General features: G+C 44.1%; 1 protein-coding gene across 2 annotated transcripts in view; it reads right to left on the bottom strand.

Annotated features, from left to right (window-relative positions):
- SOAT1 (sterol O-acyltransferase 1) overlaps positions 1-15,380 on the bottom strand; it is a 74,531-nt gene extending 59,151 nt beyond the window's left edge. Inside the window, exons 1-2 of one of the 2 annotated variants that reach the window (XM_080823875.1) lie at positions 15,172-15,380; positions 612-737 (exon numbers count right to left, since the gene is read on the bottom strand). In XM_080823875.1, coding sequence (XP_080680001.1) covers positions 612-729 — 118 coding nt within the window. In that variant the 5' untranslated portion in view covers positions 730-737; positions 15,172-15,380. The remainder of the gene's footprint in view (positions 1-611; positions 738-15,171) is intronic. The other variant, XM_080823874.1, reaches the window with a different exon arrangement.
- Between the last annotated feature and the right edge of the window lie 4,017 nt (positions 15,381-19,397).

The raw sequence follows: 19,397 nt of genomic DNA, 5'->3' as shown, positions 1-19,397 counted from the left end.
CCCACCCAAGCTCAAGTCTGTGAAGATGCCCCATGAGGGCTGCCGGAGGCCCTGCCTGATGACAATGTGGACTCCGACACGAAGCATGTGTCCAAGAAGTGGCCAGAGACAGCAGGAACGACTGCTCCGTGGAGGCTGCCCATGCTGTGGCACAGGTGATGGTCCTCAACCACCCCCGGCAGAGCCATGCTGGCTACATGGCAGTGCTGGGCTACCACATGCTCACATCTCCTGAACAGAAGGAAAACACTGACCAACACGTGGCCAAGAGGCTGGAGGACAACCCTAAGCCCTGAGGCCTGGTGAGGCGGCCACTGTGCAGACGGCCCCCAGCAAGGCCATGTGTGAGGAGACCTCCTCTGAGTACCCAGGTCTAGGCCATTTTGCTGCGCGGGACATGACACAAACGATGGTCCTTGGAGTTATCAAGGCAGCAGATAAGCAGTCATCCCGTCAGCAAGGTCCCCCAAGTCAACAGAAGTGAAGCATGTCCTCTGCAACGTCCTCAGCAATCTTCACTATAAAAATTACTTCACATCCTACGTATTTACTGACTAAGATCAACAAAAAAAAAAGTTAAACAGCTGGAGGAAAAAAATTAAAAGCCTCACCATTACTAGCTGTCTCCAGGGACCCCCTTGAAGGACTTTTCTGGTCTTCATTTTCCTCAGAATTTTCCCTGGACTTTGACAGCCGTTTTCTTAGAGACGTCTTCTCTTCGCCCACCATTGTACTGTCTAGAAAGGAAAATATAAAAAGCTTTTGTAGGAGAGGAAAACTTTTCCTTTCTTCCTTTCTAGGGTGCTGGGCTAGTCTGACAATCAGAGTGACCTAAGACAGATTAACAGAAGAAAAACACATTTTCATATGTAGGGGAGCCCATAAAAATGTGGGATCAAAGCAGGCAACGCTGCTATCTTTCCAGACAAAGAAACAATAAATGTGTGAAGAATTAACTGCTAAGACAAAGAGAGTTGGACTTGGGGTAGTAAATCACTGAAGAAGTAACGTTGGTTAAACAGCCTTCTCAGCCCTAAATTCCTTATGTCTGGTGATAGGGATGTCCTCTACCCTCCTGGTACAAAGAGGGTACGTTTCACATGGGAGATGTACCTCCTATTTTCAGAAAGACAAGGGAGGCTCAGAGCATCCTCATGCGACGGATGTTCTTAAGTTAACTCTGACTCAAAATAGTATGCCAAAGTGGCACATTTTGGGGTGGTGTATTTGCTCCCCTTCACTTTGAAGTACCTGGCTTAGGCAAATGTCACAGTATCACCATATTCACGGGAGGTGAAAAATGATGTGTTCTCTTCCTTTTGTTTTAATTTAATCATGTTTAAGCATTTTCTAACATACTGTAACAAATTCAAATAAATGAGTCCTTACAAAACAACTGGTTTCAAAGGTCCTTGTTTAAACAAAGCCCCCATCCCTAGAGAACAATTTAGTTGAACAAGGCATAGTATATGAAAAATTCAGATAAGAAAGGGTGCCTGGGTGGCACAGCTGGTCACGTGTCCAACTCTTGGTTTCAGCTCAGGTCATGATCTCCAGGTTGGGTTGGGAGGCTCAGCCCCAATTCAGGCCCCCCACACTCAGCAGGGAGTCTGCTTGAGTCTCTCCCCGCCCCCACAAATAAATAAACAAATCTTAAAAAAAAAGAATTAGATAACAGAAGGTAAGTACAAAGATGCCACAAAATAGAGTAGAATTAATAGGCAAGTCAATGGTAAAAACAATACCTGAAGTTCAGAGACAAAAGAGCTCATGAAGAGATGGGAAAGGTTTCACAGAAAAGGTATCTGAACTGAGTCCTGAAGGATGAGAACAGAGTGCTCCACGGATGAGAAAGGGTTAAAACAAGGTCCTTCCAAGCCCTGCCAGTGGACCATGACTAATCAGAGTACTTTACTAGAGGACAGGAAACAAGCTTTTGTTGAGCAGCTCAAAGTTGGAGGACTCTGCTGGGTGCTTTACATTTTCTCATCTAATCGTCAGTAACTCTGCCAAAAAAAGATGTTATTAATCCCAGTTCGCATATTAAAACAAGTAAGGTGGGGCGCCTGGGTGGCTCAGTGGGTTGGGCCTCTGCCTTCGGCTCGGGTCATGATCTCAGGGTCCTGGGATCGAGCCCCGTATCAGGCTCTCTGCTTGGCGGGGAGCCTGCTTCCCCTTCTCTCTCTGCCTGCCTTTCTGCCTACTTGTGATCTCTGTCAAATAAATAAATAAAATCTTTAAAAAAAAAAAAAATAAAAATAAAAAAAAAATAAAACAAGTAAGGCTCAAACTGTTACTGTCAAGGCCCTGTGCCCACACACCAGGAACATACCTATAGCTGTACAAGTTGAATTTATTTAAGAACACACACCAAGGGAAACTATGAGGAATTCCAGAATATCAAAAATGACTTACTTAGGATCTGAGAATTGGCTAGGTGATTTTTTTGTAAGAGTCCAAAGGAGCAGGGGTTCACTCCGGTTGGGTACTATCAGGAAGTGGGAACAATTCTACAACTGGATATATCAACAAATCTCTTTACGGAGGCTAAAGCTGTAACCAGAAGAACAGCAATAATCATTCACATCATAGCCTGGAGAGAGGGATGTTGTGTATTTTGTGAGTTGGACAACGTTCATGTTTTGTCTAGGTCAAGACATGATTATGGCATGTTCCTGTTTTTTTTTTGGTTTTTGGTTTTTTTTTGAAGATTTTATTTATTTATTTGACAGAGATCACAAATAGGCAGAGAGGCAGGCAGAGAGAGAGAGAGAGAGAGGAGGAAGCAGGCTCCCTGCTGAGCAGAGAGCCCGACGCGGGGCTCGATCCCAGGACCCTGGAATCATGACCTGAGCCGAAGGCAGAGGCCTTAACCCACTGAGCCACTCAGGCGCCCCAGCATGTTCCTGTTTTTGTCTTGATCCATCACGGTTAGAGAGTAGCCTTGTCTGATGCTGATATTCAGTGAAATTGTTTGTGTTCAACACAAGAACACCAAGACCCAGATGTTAGGTGCCAGGCTAGCCTGCAACACCATCAAGGCCAGCTGACAGTACCAGCACAGCTCCGGGATGCCAAGGGCTGCTTTTCTTCTCTTGACAGTAACTTGCCTAAGACCACACAGGGCCAGATTTGAACTTGGGTCAGATCCAAACCACAAACACCATTCACTCTCTAAATTTTTTTTAAGTTGGTAACAGAGAAATGTGATAAGGGAAAAGACTAGAAAGGAAAGCCAGAGTTAAACTCTAAAGGCCTAAGAAAGGAGGGTTTGTTTGGTTTTTTTTTTAGTTACACAACAGCGAGCCATTCTAAGCACTAAAAAATACACCACAGTCAAACTTTAGGCAGATTTATATCAACACAGTACAAGGCTGACTCCAAAGCAGTATTTTACTAAATATTCATTAGTCTCAAGCAAAAAGAAAAATAATGAAGTCCTCACTACATAATTTTTAAAGCTCCGTATTTTTAAACTCTAGTATTAATGGCCTTTCTAAACTTTTAAGATGTCCTTTCCAGGGGCGCCTGGGTGGCTCAGTGAGTTGAGGCCTCTGCCTTTAGCTCAGGTCATGATCCTAGGCGTCCTGGGATCGAGCCCCGAGTTGGGCTCTCTGCTCGGCGGGGAGCCTGCTTCCCTTCCTCTCCCTCTGCCTATCTCTGCCTACTTGTGATCTCTGTCTGTCAAATAAATAAATAAAATCTTAAAAAAAAAAAAAAAAGTCCTCCTTTCCAGTATGAAATGTAGTACATGGGGAGTCTGATTGTTTTCTTAAGCATCACTCCTTAGCAATGTAAACATCTGACTAATCTAGATCATTTCCCTTCTAGTTTTTTCAGAAATCAAACAAATGAAACAGAATTATGGATCAGGTCAAAATTTTAGGAGACCAATAGGAGCCAATTTAAAAGGAACCTAGGAAAGAGGTCAGGGCCGCTGATGAAGTTAAAAGTGCTTTGTGTAACAGTGACAGAGGAAGCCCAAAGAGCATCTAACCTCTCCAACAGAAAAGAGAAGTGACAACAGACAACTAAACTCTGGGGGATGCCTCAAAGACAGACATCAAGAAGTAGAGAAGAAATCAGGGAAGAAAACAACAGAGATATAAAAATGCAAAAAAGAACCAAGATGTTTTAAAAACGAAGGAATTATACAGGGGTAATGTGGAATTTAAAAATAAGGGCTGTAGGGGCGCCTGGGTGGCTCAGTGGATTAAAGCCCCTGCCTTCGGCTCAGGTCATGATCCCAGGGTCCTGGGATCGAGCCCCGCATCGGGCTTTCTGCTCAGCGGGGAGCCTGCTTCCTCCCTTCTCTCTCTGCCTGCCTCTCTGCCTACTTGTGATCTGTCTGTCAAATAAATAAATAAAAAATCTTTAAAGAAAAAAAAAAAATAAGGGCTGTACTTTTTTTTTTCCTGGCATCTAAACAGGGACGTGAAGGGGACTATACTTTTGTGTGTTTATGTGCTTCACATGTATTTTTTTCTCAACATAATCTGTAAGGCAGATGTGTTATTTTATTCCCCAAATACTATCCTTGGTCACCATGTCTTTCCACATACTCTTTCCTATCTCTAGAAAGCTGTTTGTCCTCTGCCCTTTATCCCTCTAACCCTACCCACCCATCAAAGTGAGGGTCACAGCAGCAGCAATAGGAACAACAGTAACAACAGAGCTTTGATTTAATGAGCAGCTATTATGTACCTACCAGACGCTGTACTGCCAAGTCCTTTATGTTTCTAATCTTTACAACCTTAGGAGGCTAATACGGTCTAGAGGAAGTTAACTTGCCCAAATCATCTAATTCTCCAAAGGCAGAACTGAGATCTAAAACCAGACCCCAGGAATTCCAGAGCCTGGCCTGTGATCACCAGATGATCTTGAATGACCTCCTGTGTTAAGGTTTCTTTGAGCACCATCTCTCACATCACCCCCCTTCTCTTCGGTCCCACTGCACTTTCTATCCTGTCACACCGTGACACTCAGCGACACCATCTGCCTCTTACACTAAGCATCAGCTTCTCCAAGACAGGGACAATACCCTAACCCTAACCCTAACCCTCAAATCTAGAAAGGGAGCACCTAGAGCGTGACAGGCATGCAGGAGTACAGAGCAACTAGTTATTCCAACAGGATACTGTGCTCCTCATAGAGGATCAGGAGGAAAACGGATGCTGGGAGGATGACAAGCATCATCTTTCCTATAAAGAGCTCCCTGTATCCTACTCATCAAGACCTAGGAGAACTGTTCTTAATCGGGGGTGAGAAGAGGTCCCTAGACTTTTAAGGCTATGCAAAAACTTAAAATATTTCAACAACTGTAATAATTACACATTTTATCACATAAAGTTAAGTTGTACGAGGTGACTAAAACAATGTTACTTTGCTTTTGGCTGATACTACATCATGTTGATTATCCCTTGTTGATTAAAAGCACTAATAAATGGGGCACCTGGGTGGCTCAGTGGGTTGAACATCCAACTCTTGGTTTCAGCTCAGGTCTTGATCTCAGGGTCGTGAATTCAGGCCCCGCCTCAAGTTTCATTTGAGCTATGGAGCCTACTTTAAAAAAGGTGAAAAAAATACTCAATAAAAAGGGCACCTGGGTTGCTCAGTCCATGAAGTGTCTGCCTTTGGCTCAGGTCATGATCCCAGGGTTCTGGGATCGAGTCCCATATCAGGACTCCCTGTTCAACAGGGAGTCTGCTTCTCCTTCTCCCTCAAATAAATTAAGTATTTAAAAAAAAAAAAAACGGGGTGCCTTGGTGGCTCAGTGGGTTAAAGCCTCTGCCTTCGGCTCAGGTCGCAATCCCAGCGTCCTGGGATAGAGCCCATCGGGCTCTCTGCTCCACAGGGAGCCTGCTTCCTTTCCTCTCTCTCTGCCTGCCTTTCTGCCTACTTGTGATCTCTGTTTGTCAAATAAAATAAAATTTAAAAATCTTAAAAAAAAAAAAAAAACACAGAAACTTAATGCAACAAGTTTGACAACTAAATGGTGTTAAACAGCCCCCCTACCCTGTTCAGCAGGGAGTCTGCCTCTCCTTCTCCCTCAAGTGAGTAAGTATTTAAAAAAAAAAAAATTAACGAAACAAGTTTGACGACTAAATGGTATTTAACAGCCTCCCCCCAAAAATTTAAGCCTGGGTATCCTATAGAATAATGAAAACAATCGAATTCTTGGTGATGAGAGGAGCAACCAGTCTAGAGAAGGAAGCCTTCTTTCAAAAGCTAAAACGCAGGTACTGAGTCTGTACAATTACACCACCATAGTTTAAATCTAATTATTTTAAACTGAATACTAACTTCTTTGGCCTCAATATCCTCTACTTTGCAGGAAGTGAGAATTCCAAAGGCACCGGATTTGGTATCCAAACATTAGAAGGTAGTTTACACCCCTGCTCTGTCTTACCGCAGTGTCCTTGGTAAATCCGCCAGCCTCTCTTGAGTCTGTTTCCTCATCTAAAACATGAAGATAAATACTACTGCAGCAAGCTATAACAAAAGAGACAATATACGCTGAAGTGTCATCATTACTAACAACCAAGTTTGCCAAACTAACCAAGTAATCTGATACCTACGGATCTACCTCCTGTATGCTAAGTGGTGGTCAAACATTAAACCATACCATCCGTCAAATTCTACTGTTTGCTTTTATGATGTACTAGATGAGGGTAAATAAAGGGCCATATTTATACACCTTCTCAAATGCAGCTCAAACACCATGTGGCTTCCAAGAAAATATTAAATTTTATTATTGTCATACATACAGATGTTAGGAAAGACAAATTACTTAAAATGGTTCACCTTGGGGCACCTGAGCGGCACAGTTGGTTAGGCATCTGACTCTCGGTTTCAGCTTAAGTCATGATCTCAGGCTTGTGAAATCGAGCCCTGCATCAGGCTCCTTGCTCAGAGCAAAATCTACTTGGGGTTCTCTCTCCTTCTCCCTCTGTCTCTGCCCCTCCAACCCATGCTCTCACGCTTGCAATCTCTCTCATGCTTGCTCTCTCTCTCTCTGGAGTAAAAAAATAAATCTTTAAAAAAAAAAAAAAACCCAGCTCATCTCAATTTTGAGCAAGTCCTCAGATCATCAGATCATGTGACTCATAAGATTATGAAGGTACATTTGAACCTCACTCACTCCCCCTGCCTCTCTCCCTACCACTAATTTCTCTACACTTCTTTAACTTCAACACCCATGTACAAAGATCCATCCAATACCCTGGCCTCCCAGCTCCTTGACTTCTGTCTCCAACAAACTGTTCTTATGTCCCAGTTATACCTTCCCCTAGAACTTACTGTTAACCAACAACTGTACCATGACCATAATTCTGATTCCCAGCAACTGAACCACTGATGTTCCCTCCAATTCCATTCTCGTAGTCTTCTCCATCTCAGTTAATGGGACTAGCAGTCATTCTGCCCAGATTTTTTAAAAACCTAGGAGTCATCCTTAATTCTTTACTTCCCCTTATCCAATCCAAAAGCAAGTCCATTTTACTCTACCTTCAAAATAAATCCCCAATTGTGACGCCTTCTCACTACATCCACCACTTCTCCCCAGAGTCTAAGTGTGGTCCCATCTCACAGTAGTAGCCTCCTAACTGGTCTGTCTTCATTTTCTCCCTTCTGCTCTACTTTTTAATACAGCACCCAGACTAATCCTTGTAAGGTAAGTCAGAGCAAGTCACCCACTGATCAAAACCCTCCAAAGGGTGGATTTTTTTTTTTTAAAGATTTTATTTATTTATTTCACAAGAGAGAGAGAGATCACAAGTAGGCAGAGAGGCAGGCAGAGAGAGGGGGAAGCAGGCTCACTGCTGAGCAGAGAGCCCAATGCAGGCCTTCAGCCTCGATCCCAGGGCCCTGGGATCATGACCTGAGCCGAAAGCAGAGGTTTAACCCACTGAGCCACCCAGGCACCCAAAAGGGTGGATTTTGTTCTAAGTCCTCACCATGGTCTAGTAACTCTTCCACGATCTGCCACTCACCTCTCAGCCCCTCCCCGACACCCACCACTTCCCACAACTCTTCTCACTTGCTCTGCTCTAATTACTTTGGCCTTCTGCTCTGTCAGAGCAAAAGTTTTGGACAAGCCAGCTCATTCCTACTCACAGGTCTTTGCTATTTCCTTGTCTGGAATATGTCCCCCAGATACTCTCAAGGCTTTCTCCTTCACTTCATCCAAGTTCTCTGTTCAAACACCCCCTCCTCAGGGACTCCTCTTTCTACCCTGACTAAACACTCTTGTACCTTTTTACTCTCTTATCCCTTACTTTGCTTTATTTTTCTTCCGAACCCTTACTGCCCAGCACATTATCACATTTATTGTCTACCAACCCCACAGACTAGAATCCCCATGAAAAGTACAATTCTGTCTTGTTCATTATTTTCTCCAAGTATCTAGAACCATGCCATGCCCTGAACACTCTGCACTTAATACACCTTTATTAAGTGGATAAAGTGTTACCAAGCATTTTCACATAGGTTAAAGGAATGAAACAATGGTCCTTCACATGTCCATGAAGGACATGAGTTGAAATGATACTCACTTTTATTTCTAACTTTACCTATTAATGCTAAAAGATAAATATAAAACCGTTTATGAGGACATTTACCTAGCCTGGGATTTCAATTTTTATACACACACAGGTGCTCTGCTCTAGAGTTTCAGACGTCTCATCGACATCTGCTATTCAGGACCCAATTCTAAACTTAGGTTGCATAAGAGACTCTGAACAACAATTTGCTGACAAATGCTATGCCCTTTACTACATTGGAAAATTCTCTCAAACTTGAGAGATTGTTCTCCTGAAATGATTCAAATAATTAAAAAAACATTAAGAATTGTTAGTGAGTTCCCTTTAGTGGGTACTGAACTATTTGCTATACTTTCTCACAAGACCTTTATGTAGGGGCACCTGAGTGGCCTCAGTGGGTTAAAGCCTCTGCCTCAGGTCATGATCTCAGGGTACTGGGATCGAGCCCCACATCAGGCTCTCTGCTCAGCAGTGAGCCTGCTTCCCCCTCTCTGCCTGCCTCTCTGCCTGCTTGTGATCTATGTCTGTCAAATAAATAAATAAAATCTTTAAAAAAAAAAAAAAAGACCTTTGTGTACATTCCCTCCTTTAATCCTAACAATAACCCTATGAGGGAGGTAATCCCATCAGCATCTTCAAACAGAAAAAGGCAATGGCTGCCAGAGGTCTGACTCTAGACAACAGTAAAGAAAGAAAACTTTTTTTTTAAGATTTTATTTATTTATTTGTCAGAGAGAGAAAGACCGAGGGAGCACACAAGCAGGGGGAGCGGCAGGCAGAAGGAGAAGCAGGCACCCAGCCAGGCAGGGGGCCCGATGTGGGACTCTATCCCAGGACCCCAAGGATGAAGACCTAAGCAGAAGGCAGCCACTTAACCAGAACCACGGAGGCATCCAAGGGAAAAAAAACTTTAAAAGTAGAAATAAACATTAAAGAGAGAGAGCAAGAATAAACTCATTCAGTGAAGGACCAGAAGAGTTATGTTTCTTAAAAGGCCCATAAAACATCAGTGTATCAATTAGACCTTGAAAGTTCATGCTCAAATGACCCTGGTACCTTAAAAAGGCTATGCTGGTTTAAACTTTGAAGGCAGGGGGGTGCCTGGGTGGCTCAGGTCATGATCCCAGGATCCTGGGATCAGACCCGCATCAGGCTCCCTGCTCACCAGGAAGCCTGCTTCTCCTTCTCCCTCTCTCCCTGCTTGTGTTCCCTCTCACTGTGTCTCTCTCTGCCAAATAAATAAAATCTTTAAAATAAATAAAATGAACTTAGAAGGCAGGAAAAAAACTTTGTAATTTGAACTGAAAAAATTTCTTTTACATTCTGACACTTCAAAGGCACATGTCAAGTATGTGAAAATTCATGTCGATTAAGCACCTCTTTCTACAATGGTATCAGATAAATGTGTTGTGTAATAGAGAGGTCTATCCCCATTATACTGGTTGCGCACCACACACACACACACACACACACACACAGTATAACAAACCATTTAGGGAAGTCAAACAAGTCCTCATCAAAGAGGTGATATTCTAGCCAGAGTTCAAGAAAGAAATGAAGTTTCTAGGTATCAAAACAGGATGGGATGGAGAAAGCACTTTATGAAAAACCTAAGTACAGACCTTGGTGATGGATTCACTATTTCAAATATTTTATGGAGGTCTACTACAGTACCAAGCCCTGGAATACAAAAGTGACTACATAACAGCCTCTGTCCTCAAAGAGTGAAATTCTAGTGGGTAAAAGACAAAAACATAATTATAACACCCAGTGCTATTACGGAACTATAACTGAGATGTACAGGTTATTAAGGGATTACAAGCCTGGTGCCTAGGAAAGGTTTCCTAAATAAAGTAAAATCTAGGTTAAATCTTAACGGAAGAGAAGGAATACGGAATTCCACAGGATACACGGAAGGGCATGACAAAAGGTCAAGGACCCTCAGAACTGATTAGAAGACATTTGCAACTTCATGCAAACAGGGAGCTGCAGAGTTTAAAAAACAAGAGGACAGGGGCGCCTGGCAGGTGCAGTCCTTGATTTTTTTTTTTTTTTCCCAGTCCTTGATCTTGATCATACTCTTGATCTTGGGGTTGTGAGCTCAAGCTCCACGCTGGGTGCTGAGATTACATTAAAAAAAAAAAAAAACTTTCTTTTTTTAATGGATTTATTTATTTGACAGACAGCGATCACAAGAGGCAGGCAGAGAAGAGAGGAGGAAACAGGCTCCCTGCTGAGCAGAGAGCTCCATGTGGGACTGGATCCCAGGACCCTGAGATCATGATCTGAGCCGAAGGCAGAGGCTTAACCCACTGAGCCACCCAGGCGCCTCCTTAAAAAAAAACTTTTATAAAATATAGAAAAAATAAACAAGAGGGTGATTTGATATTTGTCTTTTAGTAAGATAATTGAGGCAACAATGTGGAGAATGAGAGAATGGCAAGGACAATTAGCACACACACACAAAAGATAAGGACCTGAAATAGGCTCAAATGGCATGCAATTATTAAATGAACAAATTATTTCACGAACAAATTAGAGATAAGGGAGATAAATTTACAAGCATTAGGCTGAGGTGTCTAGGATATCCAGGTGGCTATATCCAGAGGCATTTGGAAATACAGATCCAGAGTTTTCTGTTAGAAACCTTAGTTGACAAAGGTTATGGGTGTGCCATCAAGCTAAGTAACTACAGATGGAAAAAGGAATAGGTAAGTTTCTGATGTGTCTGTGGGTCAGCCAAGTGACAATGAAAAAGCAGGCAGGTGAACTTACAAGTCTGGACTAAAGACAAAGATTTGGACTCATCAGTGTCAGCTAAGGCCAAGGCACAGAAAGGAAATCTCCTAGGAAGAGACCATAAATCAAGTAATAGCTAGGAAATAATAAAGCTAACATTTCCCTAGTAAATACTATGGCTCATTCAATTCTCACAACAACCTATGCAGTAGATACTATCTTCCCATATTAGCGGTTAAGTAATTTTCCCAATAGTACACAGCACTTAAACAACAGTTGAAAACCCAAGGCCTAGGAGAGATTAGAGGAAACTATGAGCAAGCAATGTCATAAATCCAGTTACAAGATTCAAGAAGTAATCTGATCAATATCATGGAAAATTCAAGTTAGACAAAAAATAAAAAGGAAGGAGGAAACTAAAACAGGAGGTGGGACCTAGAATATTTCACAATTTGGGGACATTAATAGCTACAATTTACTTTACTTGTACAATCTGTTTCAGGAAGAAGGACAAAGAAATATATTGGACTAGGTTGCAAAATGAGTTGAGGAAGTAGGAACAGTGATCATAAGACCAGTCTCTCAAAAGGTCTAGCAATAAAGGAAGCAGGAACTCATGTTTACTAATCCAGTAACATTCACAGTACTGGGGAAAAGGGCAGGTGCACAACGGATTGCATTTAACATTTGCATTTTAAAAGACGCGAAAGATTCAGAAACACTATAAAGCCTGTCCAAAGTCACACAGCCAGTAAGTGGCAATGAAAACATTTTCACTCAAGGTGACATAAATCTGATCAGAGAGCTATTTTAAAATACAACATACAAAGATTCCAATCTATGCATTGGTTTTGTCATGTTCAGCGTGACAGTATCTATTTGCCTTAAGAAAGCAACACAAGGGGCACCTGGGTGGCTCAGTCGGTTCGTTAAGCATCTGCCTCAGGCTACCCTCATGATCCCAGTATCCTGGAATTGTGCCAGCATTGGAATCAGGCTCCCTGCTCAGCGGGGAGCCTGCTTCTCCCTCTCTGCCCCTCCCCCTGCTTATGCGAGCCTCTCTCTCTCTCTCTCTCTCTCTCAAATAAATAGAATCTTTTTTTTTGCACAGATTTTTTTTAAAGATTTTTATCTATTTATTTGACAGAGAGAGACCACAAATAGGAAGGCAGGCAGGCAAGAGAGAGAGGAGGAAGCAGGCTCCCCGCTGGGCAGAGCACCCGATGTGGGACTCTGAGATCATGACCTGAGCCGAAGGCAGAAGCTTAAACCCCTGAGCCACAGAGGCGCCCCAATAAATAAAATCCTTTAAAAAAAAAAAAAAAAAGGAAGCAACACAAAACTGACTTGTCAACTGAATGTCAACTTTGGCCTGCATGCAGTGTACCTGTTAAAAAAGCTTTCAAGAGTGCCTGGGTAGCTCAGCTGGTTAAACTGCCTTCAGGTCACAATGCTTGAGTCGCAGGAAGTTGCTCAGCAGGGAGTCCACCTCTCTTTCTGACCTCCCCTACTTTTGTGCTCTCTCTCATTCTCTATCCCAAATAAAAATAGATAAATAAGCAAGCAAGCAAGCTTTCAGGGATGCCTGGGTGGCTCAGTCCATAAACATCTGCCTTCATCTCAGGTCATGATCCCAGGGTGTTGGGATCCAGTCCCAACAGGGAGCTCCCAGAAGGGAGCCTGCTTCTCCCTCTGCCTGCCGCTCCCCACCCCTACCCCACCACTTTGTACGTGCTCTCTCTCTCTCTCTCTCTCTCTCTCTCTCTGTCAAATAAATTTTTAAAAGTTTAAAAAAAAAAAAAAAGGTTTTCAAAAGAACCTATATAAAACAAAGAGAGTAACCAACTCTCAGGGACCAACTTCACTGTGTCACTCCCACCTTCAGTGAAGGAAAAGAGAACAATTGCAGATATATTTACAATTCAAAAAATAAAGTCGGCACCCCCCTTCCCTTCCCAACAAAGACTTAACCCAAGTACAACCCTACAACACATCAATATCACTAAATGATTAAGTAACTTAGCTAAACTAAAGAACCCAAAATCTCATTCACATCTGTATGGGCAATATAATTATTTACTCTAGGTGACAAATTAAAAAAAAAGTCGTTAACTGGCTTTTGTTAAAAACTTTTTTCCATTTCCTTCCCCAAAGGAAGGGGCACTCCTTCCTTGTTAACATTTTCCATTCAAAGAAGTTCTTTCCTCTGTTCTCCAACTCATTCATTCTTTCCTTGTGCCAGGTGCTTGGCCAGACTCTGGTAATTAAAACATCAAAAAGATGCATTAGCCCAGCCTTCGTGAAAGGTACAGGCTAGTAGAAGAAACAAAGAAAACAAACATTACAACTGAAGATTACCTGCTGCTAAAGAAAACAGATTACTAGGTGGGCTTAAAAGGGATAAGGCTGGGTTTCCTGAAATGATACTTGAAGAATGTGTTGGATTTGAGGAATAGAGAGAATGGCACATCAGAGGTGGAGGAAACCCCAAAAGACCAGGAGGAGATGGTGAAGAGGCCTTCTTTGAACAAAAATAAAACCAATGTGGCTTGAGCCTAGAGAGCCAGAAGGAAAGTGGCCCAAAATGAAATGGAGAAGAGTGGAGCGCCTGGGTGGCTCAGTGGGTTGAGCCTCTGCCTTTGGCTCAGGTCATGGTCCCAGCGTCCTCGGATCGAGCCCCAGGGCGGGCTCTCTGCTCAGCGGGGAGCCTGCTTCCTCCTCTCTCTCTGCCTGCCTCTCTGCCTATTTGTGATCTCTGTCTGTGAAATAAATAAAATCTTAAGAAAAAAAAGGAGAAGAGTGGCAGCAGTAATTTGGTCTTTATTCTAGGAGAACCTCAAGTGTTTTAAGATTTCTAAGCATGTGAGACGTTGAGACACGTGCGTTTTTTGTTTTTTTTTTTTAAATATTTTATTTATTTGACAGAGATCACAAGTAGGCATAGAGGCAGGCAGAGAGAGGAGGAAGTAGGCTCCCCACTGAGGAGAAAGCCCGATGTGGGGCTCGATCCCAGGACCCTGGGATCATGACCTGAGCCGAAGGCAGAGGCTTTAACCCATGGAGCCACCCAGGTGCCCAAGACACGTGCGTTTTTAAGTGATTACTCTTGAATATACCAGATTCCTTCTGGTATATCCTTCCAAAAGCCATTCTCATGCCTAGAGAGCACACAAACTTCCCGAACAAGTCATTCACTGATATTACCCACATAAAGGGGGGGGTTAAAAACGCTTAAAGCTGAGTTCTATGCCAAAGGAAGGTACTCTGAAAAAAGCAGTTTCAACTACGGTAGCGACTTAGAAAAGTGACCAATGAACTTCATCTACATATGAATAAGAAAAATAGCGTTTACAGTTGTTTCTCGGTTACAAATAACTTCCTAAATATACCTAACAGAGAAACTGTTAACATTTAACAGTGACAGAAAATTGCACTTTAATATTTAAAAATATGAGCTTGATTTAAAGGCTTTGGTGCCCAGACAGCCTTCGATGTCTTGAGGCGCCATCTGCCCCTTGACACACTTTTCCCCCAAATCAATTCTAGACTTCCTGGGCGCATTTCTGGTTTCGCTTTTTCAACAGAATGTCTTGTAATTCATAACTTTACTCCCAGCTTGACAGATGCCACGGGATCTGGGGGGCACGTAACACACCTCCAAGATTTAAAGGGCGCCCCACGGTAACTTTCCCGCCCTCCCCAGCCCCCAAACTCCCCAGGACTCGCGGAGCCTCCCCCTCCCGCGGCTCCGGGCCGCCTCCCCCGAGCAAGGCCCAGAGCAAGGCCAGGCCCGCTGGGCCGGAGGTGCAGCCGCCACTTCTTCCCCCTTCCTCTGCGGCTGAGGCGGGGGGACCCGGGCGGGAAGTGAGGAGCGGATCCTCACGAGCATTACCTGGGGCCGGAGCCCGACAGCGGAGACCTCGTCAAGAATGGCAAAGCCGGGAAGCCGTCCCGGCGCGGCCGGCAGAAAGGAGGGCTGAGGGGAGCTCTCCGGGTGCCGAAGGCCAGCGGCGCAGCCAGCCCCACCGCCAGCGAAGATAAAGCGCCCCGCTCCCCGGCCCCTCCGCCCCCAAGCTCGCAGCCCGCTACGCAGCGTCACGCGCACAGCCAGCGCCGGCTCGCGATTTTATTGGCGGTCCGGGTCGCCGTCAGGCTCCGCCCACCGCCCACGGCCGCCCCGCCCCTTCCCGGGCTCCAGGGTACCCGGGGCCGAAGAGCCCACCTGGTCCGGGCGCCCGGACCGGGGAGCTACGCGCGATCGGGTCGTGACACCCGTGCCAGCAGCTTGCTTTCCGTTTTGCTCCAGCGATCCGATGTGCGTCAAAGAGGAGGCTGAGATAACGTCCTACAAGTCCGAAACGGCTCCCGGCACGCTAGCTCCGGACCGGCCAGCCTGGTGCCTCTTCCAGAGACTCAGAGAAGCCGCTCCGAGAACCGTGGGTCTTTGAAGTTGGAACTAACCCTCTAGGAACAAAACTGAAGCACTTAGCCAGCAGCGTTCATCATGCGATGCTTTAATGCTTCGTAAACTATACTTGACTGTGGCCTTCACAGGCGAACTAGATAAGGAAACAGTGAAATTTATTGCGACAATGAAGAAATTAAAAAGAAGGGGCGCCTGGGTGGCTCAGTGGGTTAAGCCTCTGCCTTCTGCTCGGGTCATGATCTCAAGGTCTTGGGAATCTCTGCTCAGCAGGGAGCCTGCTTCCCCCACACCCGCTCTCTCTCTACCTGCCTCTCTGCCTACTTGTGATCTCTGTGTGTCATAAATAAATAAAATCTTTTAAAAAAATTTAAAAGGAGGCTTCCTAATCAAAGGAAAAATAATGATGCAGAGAGATTTAGGACGTAGATTAGATGCAACAGTTAATCGGATTTTGCGAAGGCAAAGATGTAGGTGAATTTAGAGTAAAGGTAGGTGCAAAGGGACGGATGAGAGCGGGAGAGACTGAGGGGTCACACTCAGCCTACAAACCACTGCGAGCTATCCTAGCCCGCCTAATGACTGAGACCCTACTCCAAGAGCTGAGATAGCCACCCATGACCCTGTCAAACTACCCTGAACAAATGGATCAGCTTCATTTGAACTGACTACTCTGTGAACCTTTAAACAAGAGGTTTTGTACAAGTTACCCTTGCAGCACTGTTCACCCCAGAGCAGAGCTGGCCCTAACAGTCAGATTCAGAGCTTGCCTCCTCTACAATTGTGACTGCCACTTCTGCCAACTAGCTGGCAAAAGGAGCTGGTAGGGGCGCCTGGGTGGCTCAGTGGGTTAAGCCTCTGCCTTCTGCTCAGGTCATGATCTCAGGGTCCTGGGATCAAGCCCCACGTCGGCCTCTCCGCTCAGCAGGGAGCCTGCTTCCCCCTGTCTCTCTGCCTGCCCCTCTGCCTACTTGTGATCTCTCTCTGTCAAATAAATAAATAAAATCTTAAAAATAAAAAAAAAAGAAAGAAAAAGAGATGAAGGAGCCAGGTATGTCAACCATGGGGAAGTAGAGCATTCTAGACAGCAGACAATGGGTGTGAAGGTGCTGATGCTGATATATAGTTTTGCTTATGTGAGGAACAGGCCAGGAGGCCTGAAGCACATTTGTAGATGGTATGAGACAGGTTGGAGGGTGAGGTAGGAGAGTTAACCATGCTGTGTGGACTTTATGTTGTTAAGTCTTATCTTGTTTTTTAATTTTTATTTCTTTTTTAGAGAGAAAGAGAGCACACACATGTTGGGGGTGGCAGGGCAGAGGGAGAGGAAGAGAGAGAATCTTAAGCAGGTTCCATCCCCAGCGTGGAACCCAGCATAGGGGCTTAATCTCATGACCTAGAGATCATGATCTGAGCCGAATCGAATGCTTAACTGACTGAGCCACCCAGGTGCCCTATCTTGTTGTTTTGTTTTGTTTTGTTTTGTTTTAAGATGCATTATTTATTTTAGGGTAAGGGAGAGAGAGCATGCATGAACAGGGGAGGGGCAGAGGGGAAGGGAGAGAATCTCAAGCAGACTCCCCTCTGAGCATGGAACCCGACTCTGGGCTCAGTCTCACAACCCTGAGATCATAACCTGAGCCAAAACCAAGAGTCGGACATTCAACCTACTAAACCATGTGGGTATGCACGCGCACACACATGCACATACACACACCATCTTGTTTTTTAAATCAACCTGTCTTGTAGAGTATGACTTGGAAGGGAACAGAAATGGAACAGGGAAAAGCCAGAGAATGATAGGAAGCTACAGCACAAATTCGTGGAATAGATGATGGTGATCTGAATTCGGGTAGTTGCTATGGAAATAGAAGTAGAAAAATTTCAAGATATTTTTCTGAGGTGCAGGTGTAAAGAAATACAGTAAACAAGGTGACTACCAGGTTGTTTTCTTAAGCAAGTAGAAAGATGGCAATGCCATTTAGTTCAAGGGGGAAAACTATTTAATTTGATTGGAAAGAAACCCTATGCCCAAACTCCAATCCTCTTCCCCCACTGGCCTGATAATCTTACATCACTCAATCCTTGATATTAAAGCTTGGTTAAATGTGAATGTTGGTTTCACCATATTCCAAATAATATGTGTACAGAACTTGTTCTAGTTGCTAAGGATATAAAGATGAATAAGAACAACTATCTATTAGGGAGATAAATAATAACTAAGCCATTTCAAAACAATGGGATGAGTGTGGAGGCACCTGGGTGGCTTAGTCAGTTAAAGCCAATGGCTCTTGCTTTCAGCTCAGGCATGGTCTCGGGGTCCTGGGATCCAGTGTCACATTGGGCTCCACACTCAGCACGGGGTTGGCTTGTCCCTCTCCCTTCTCCTCTGTCCCTCCTCCAACTCGCACTCTCTCTCAAATGAATAAATGAAAAAAGACAACGGGCCAAGTGTTATAATAAAATGAGGTGATAAAAAGGCCTACCTAGCAGGGTCATTGTGAGGATTAAATGCATTGTTAATACCTAAGAAGCCCCAAGCACAGATACTGGCATATAGAAGTGTTCAATAAACATCAACAGTTATTTTACACTTTTTACCCCGAGATTCATCATCACTGTTGATGTTGCTATCTTCTGGATACAGTGGGAGGAGATGGGATGATTATCACAGCCTGCGCTCTATGAGAGGGAAGGCTGAATGGAGAAGGGCTGACTCCAGCTTCCGAACCAGTAGGGGAGGACTTTAGTTGGCAGGCAAGGGAAGAGGGACATTCTGACCAAAGGAAAAACAAAATCAAAGGCCAACGGATAAGAGGGAACCAGAGCCATCTAGGAAAGAAGGTGGTTTGAGTGTTGTTGAACAAGAAGCAGCAGGAGATGCAGTTGGTGTCAGTGCTTAAGAAGCATGTAGGCCATGCTGGGACAATCTGACATAGACTCCCCCAGAAGAGCCAGTGAAGGATGTTCCATAGAGAAGAGTCACTATTTAGGAGACTGAACTTGAGGGAAATGCAACTGCACTTGAGCTCAATTAGGAGGGCATTACAGTAACATAGATGAGGGATGACAAATGCTTAAACTAAGGTAGCAGCAAGTGGGGTGAGAATAAGAGGACATATTTGAGAGATATTTAAAAGGACAATTGACAGAATTAGTAAGTGTTTGGATGTGGGGATTAAGAATGTAGCTAGGATATCTAGCTTAGCAAACTGAATGGCTGGGGTTTTTTTTAATTTTTTAAAAAAAGATTTTATTTATTTACTTGTCAGAGAGAAAGAGAGCAACAAGCAGGGGGAGCAGCAGACAGAGGGGGAAGCAGGCTCCCTGCTGAGCCAGGAGCCCAATACAGGACTCAATTCCAGGAGCCTGGGATCATGACCTGAGCTAAAGACAGACGCTTAACCAGCTGAGCCACCCAGATGCCCCTGAATGGCTAAGTTAATGAGTTTGGCAAGTTGATGCTAAGTGAGGTAAGAAAATATATCCTGGACAAAGAGCAAGAATAACTTTACTAGCCATATCAGCTGAACTCATCCATCTCTTACTGACACCTAAAGAAACTGAACAAGAAGCAATCAAGTTTTGTTTTGGTTTCAGAATAAAATCGCTTTAACGTGTTGTTGTTGTTGTTTTTCTGGTTGTGTTGATATTGTACACTTACTGCAGGAAATAAAATCAAAGGTTGAACAGGT

The sequence above is a fragment of the Martes martes genome (assembly GCF_963455335.1).
Source record: "Martes martes genome assembly, chromosome: 15".
NCBI classification, from domain to species: Eukaryota; Metazoa; Chordata; class Mammalia; order Carnivora; family Mustelidae; genus Martes; species Martes martes.
Note: the sequence above shows the minus strand (reverse complement) of the source record. Positions and strands in the feature narration are given on the sequence as shown.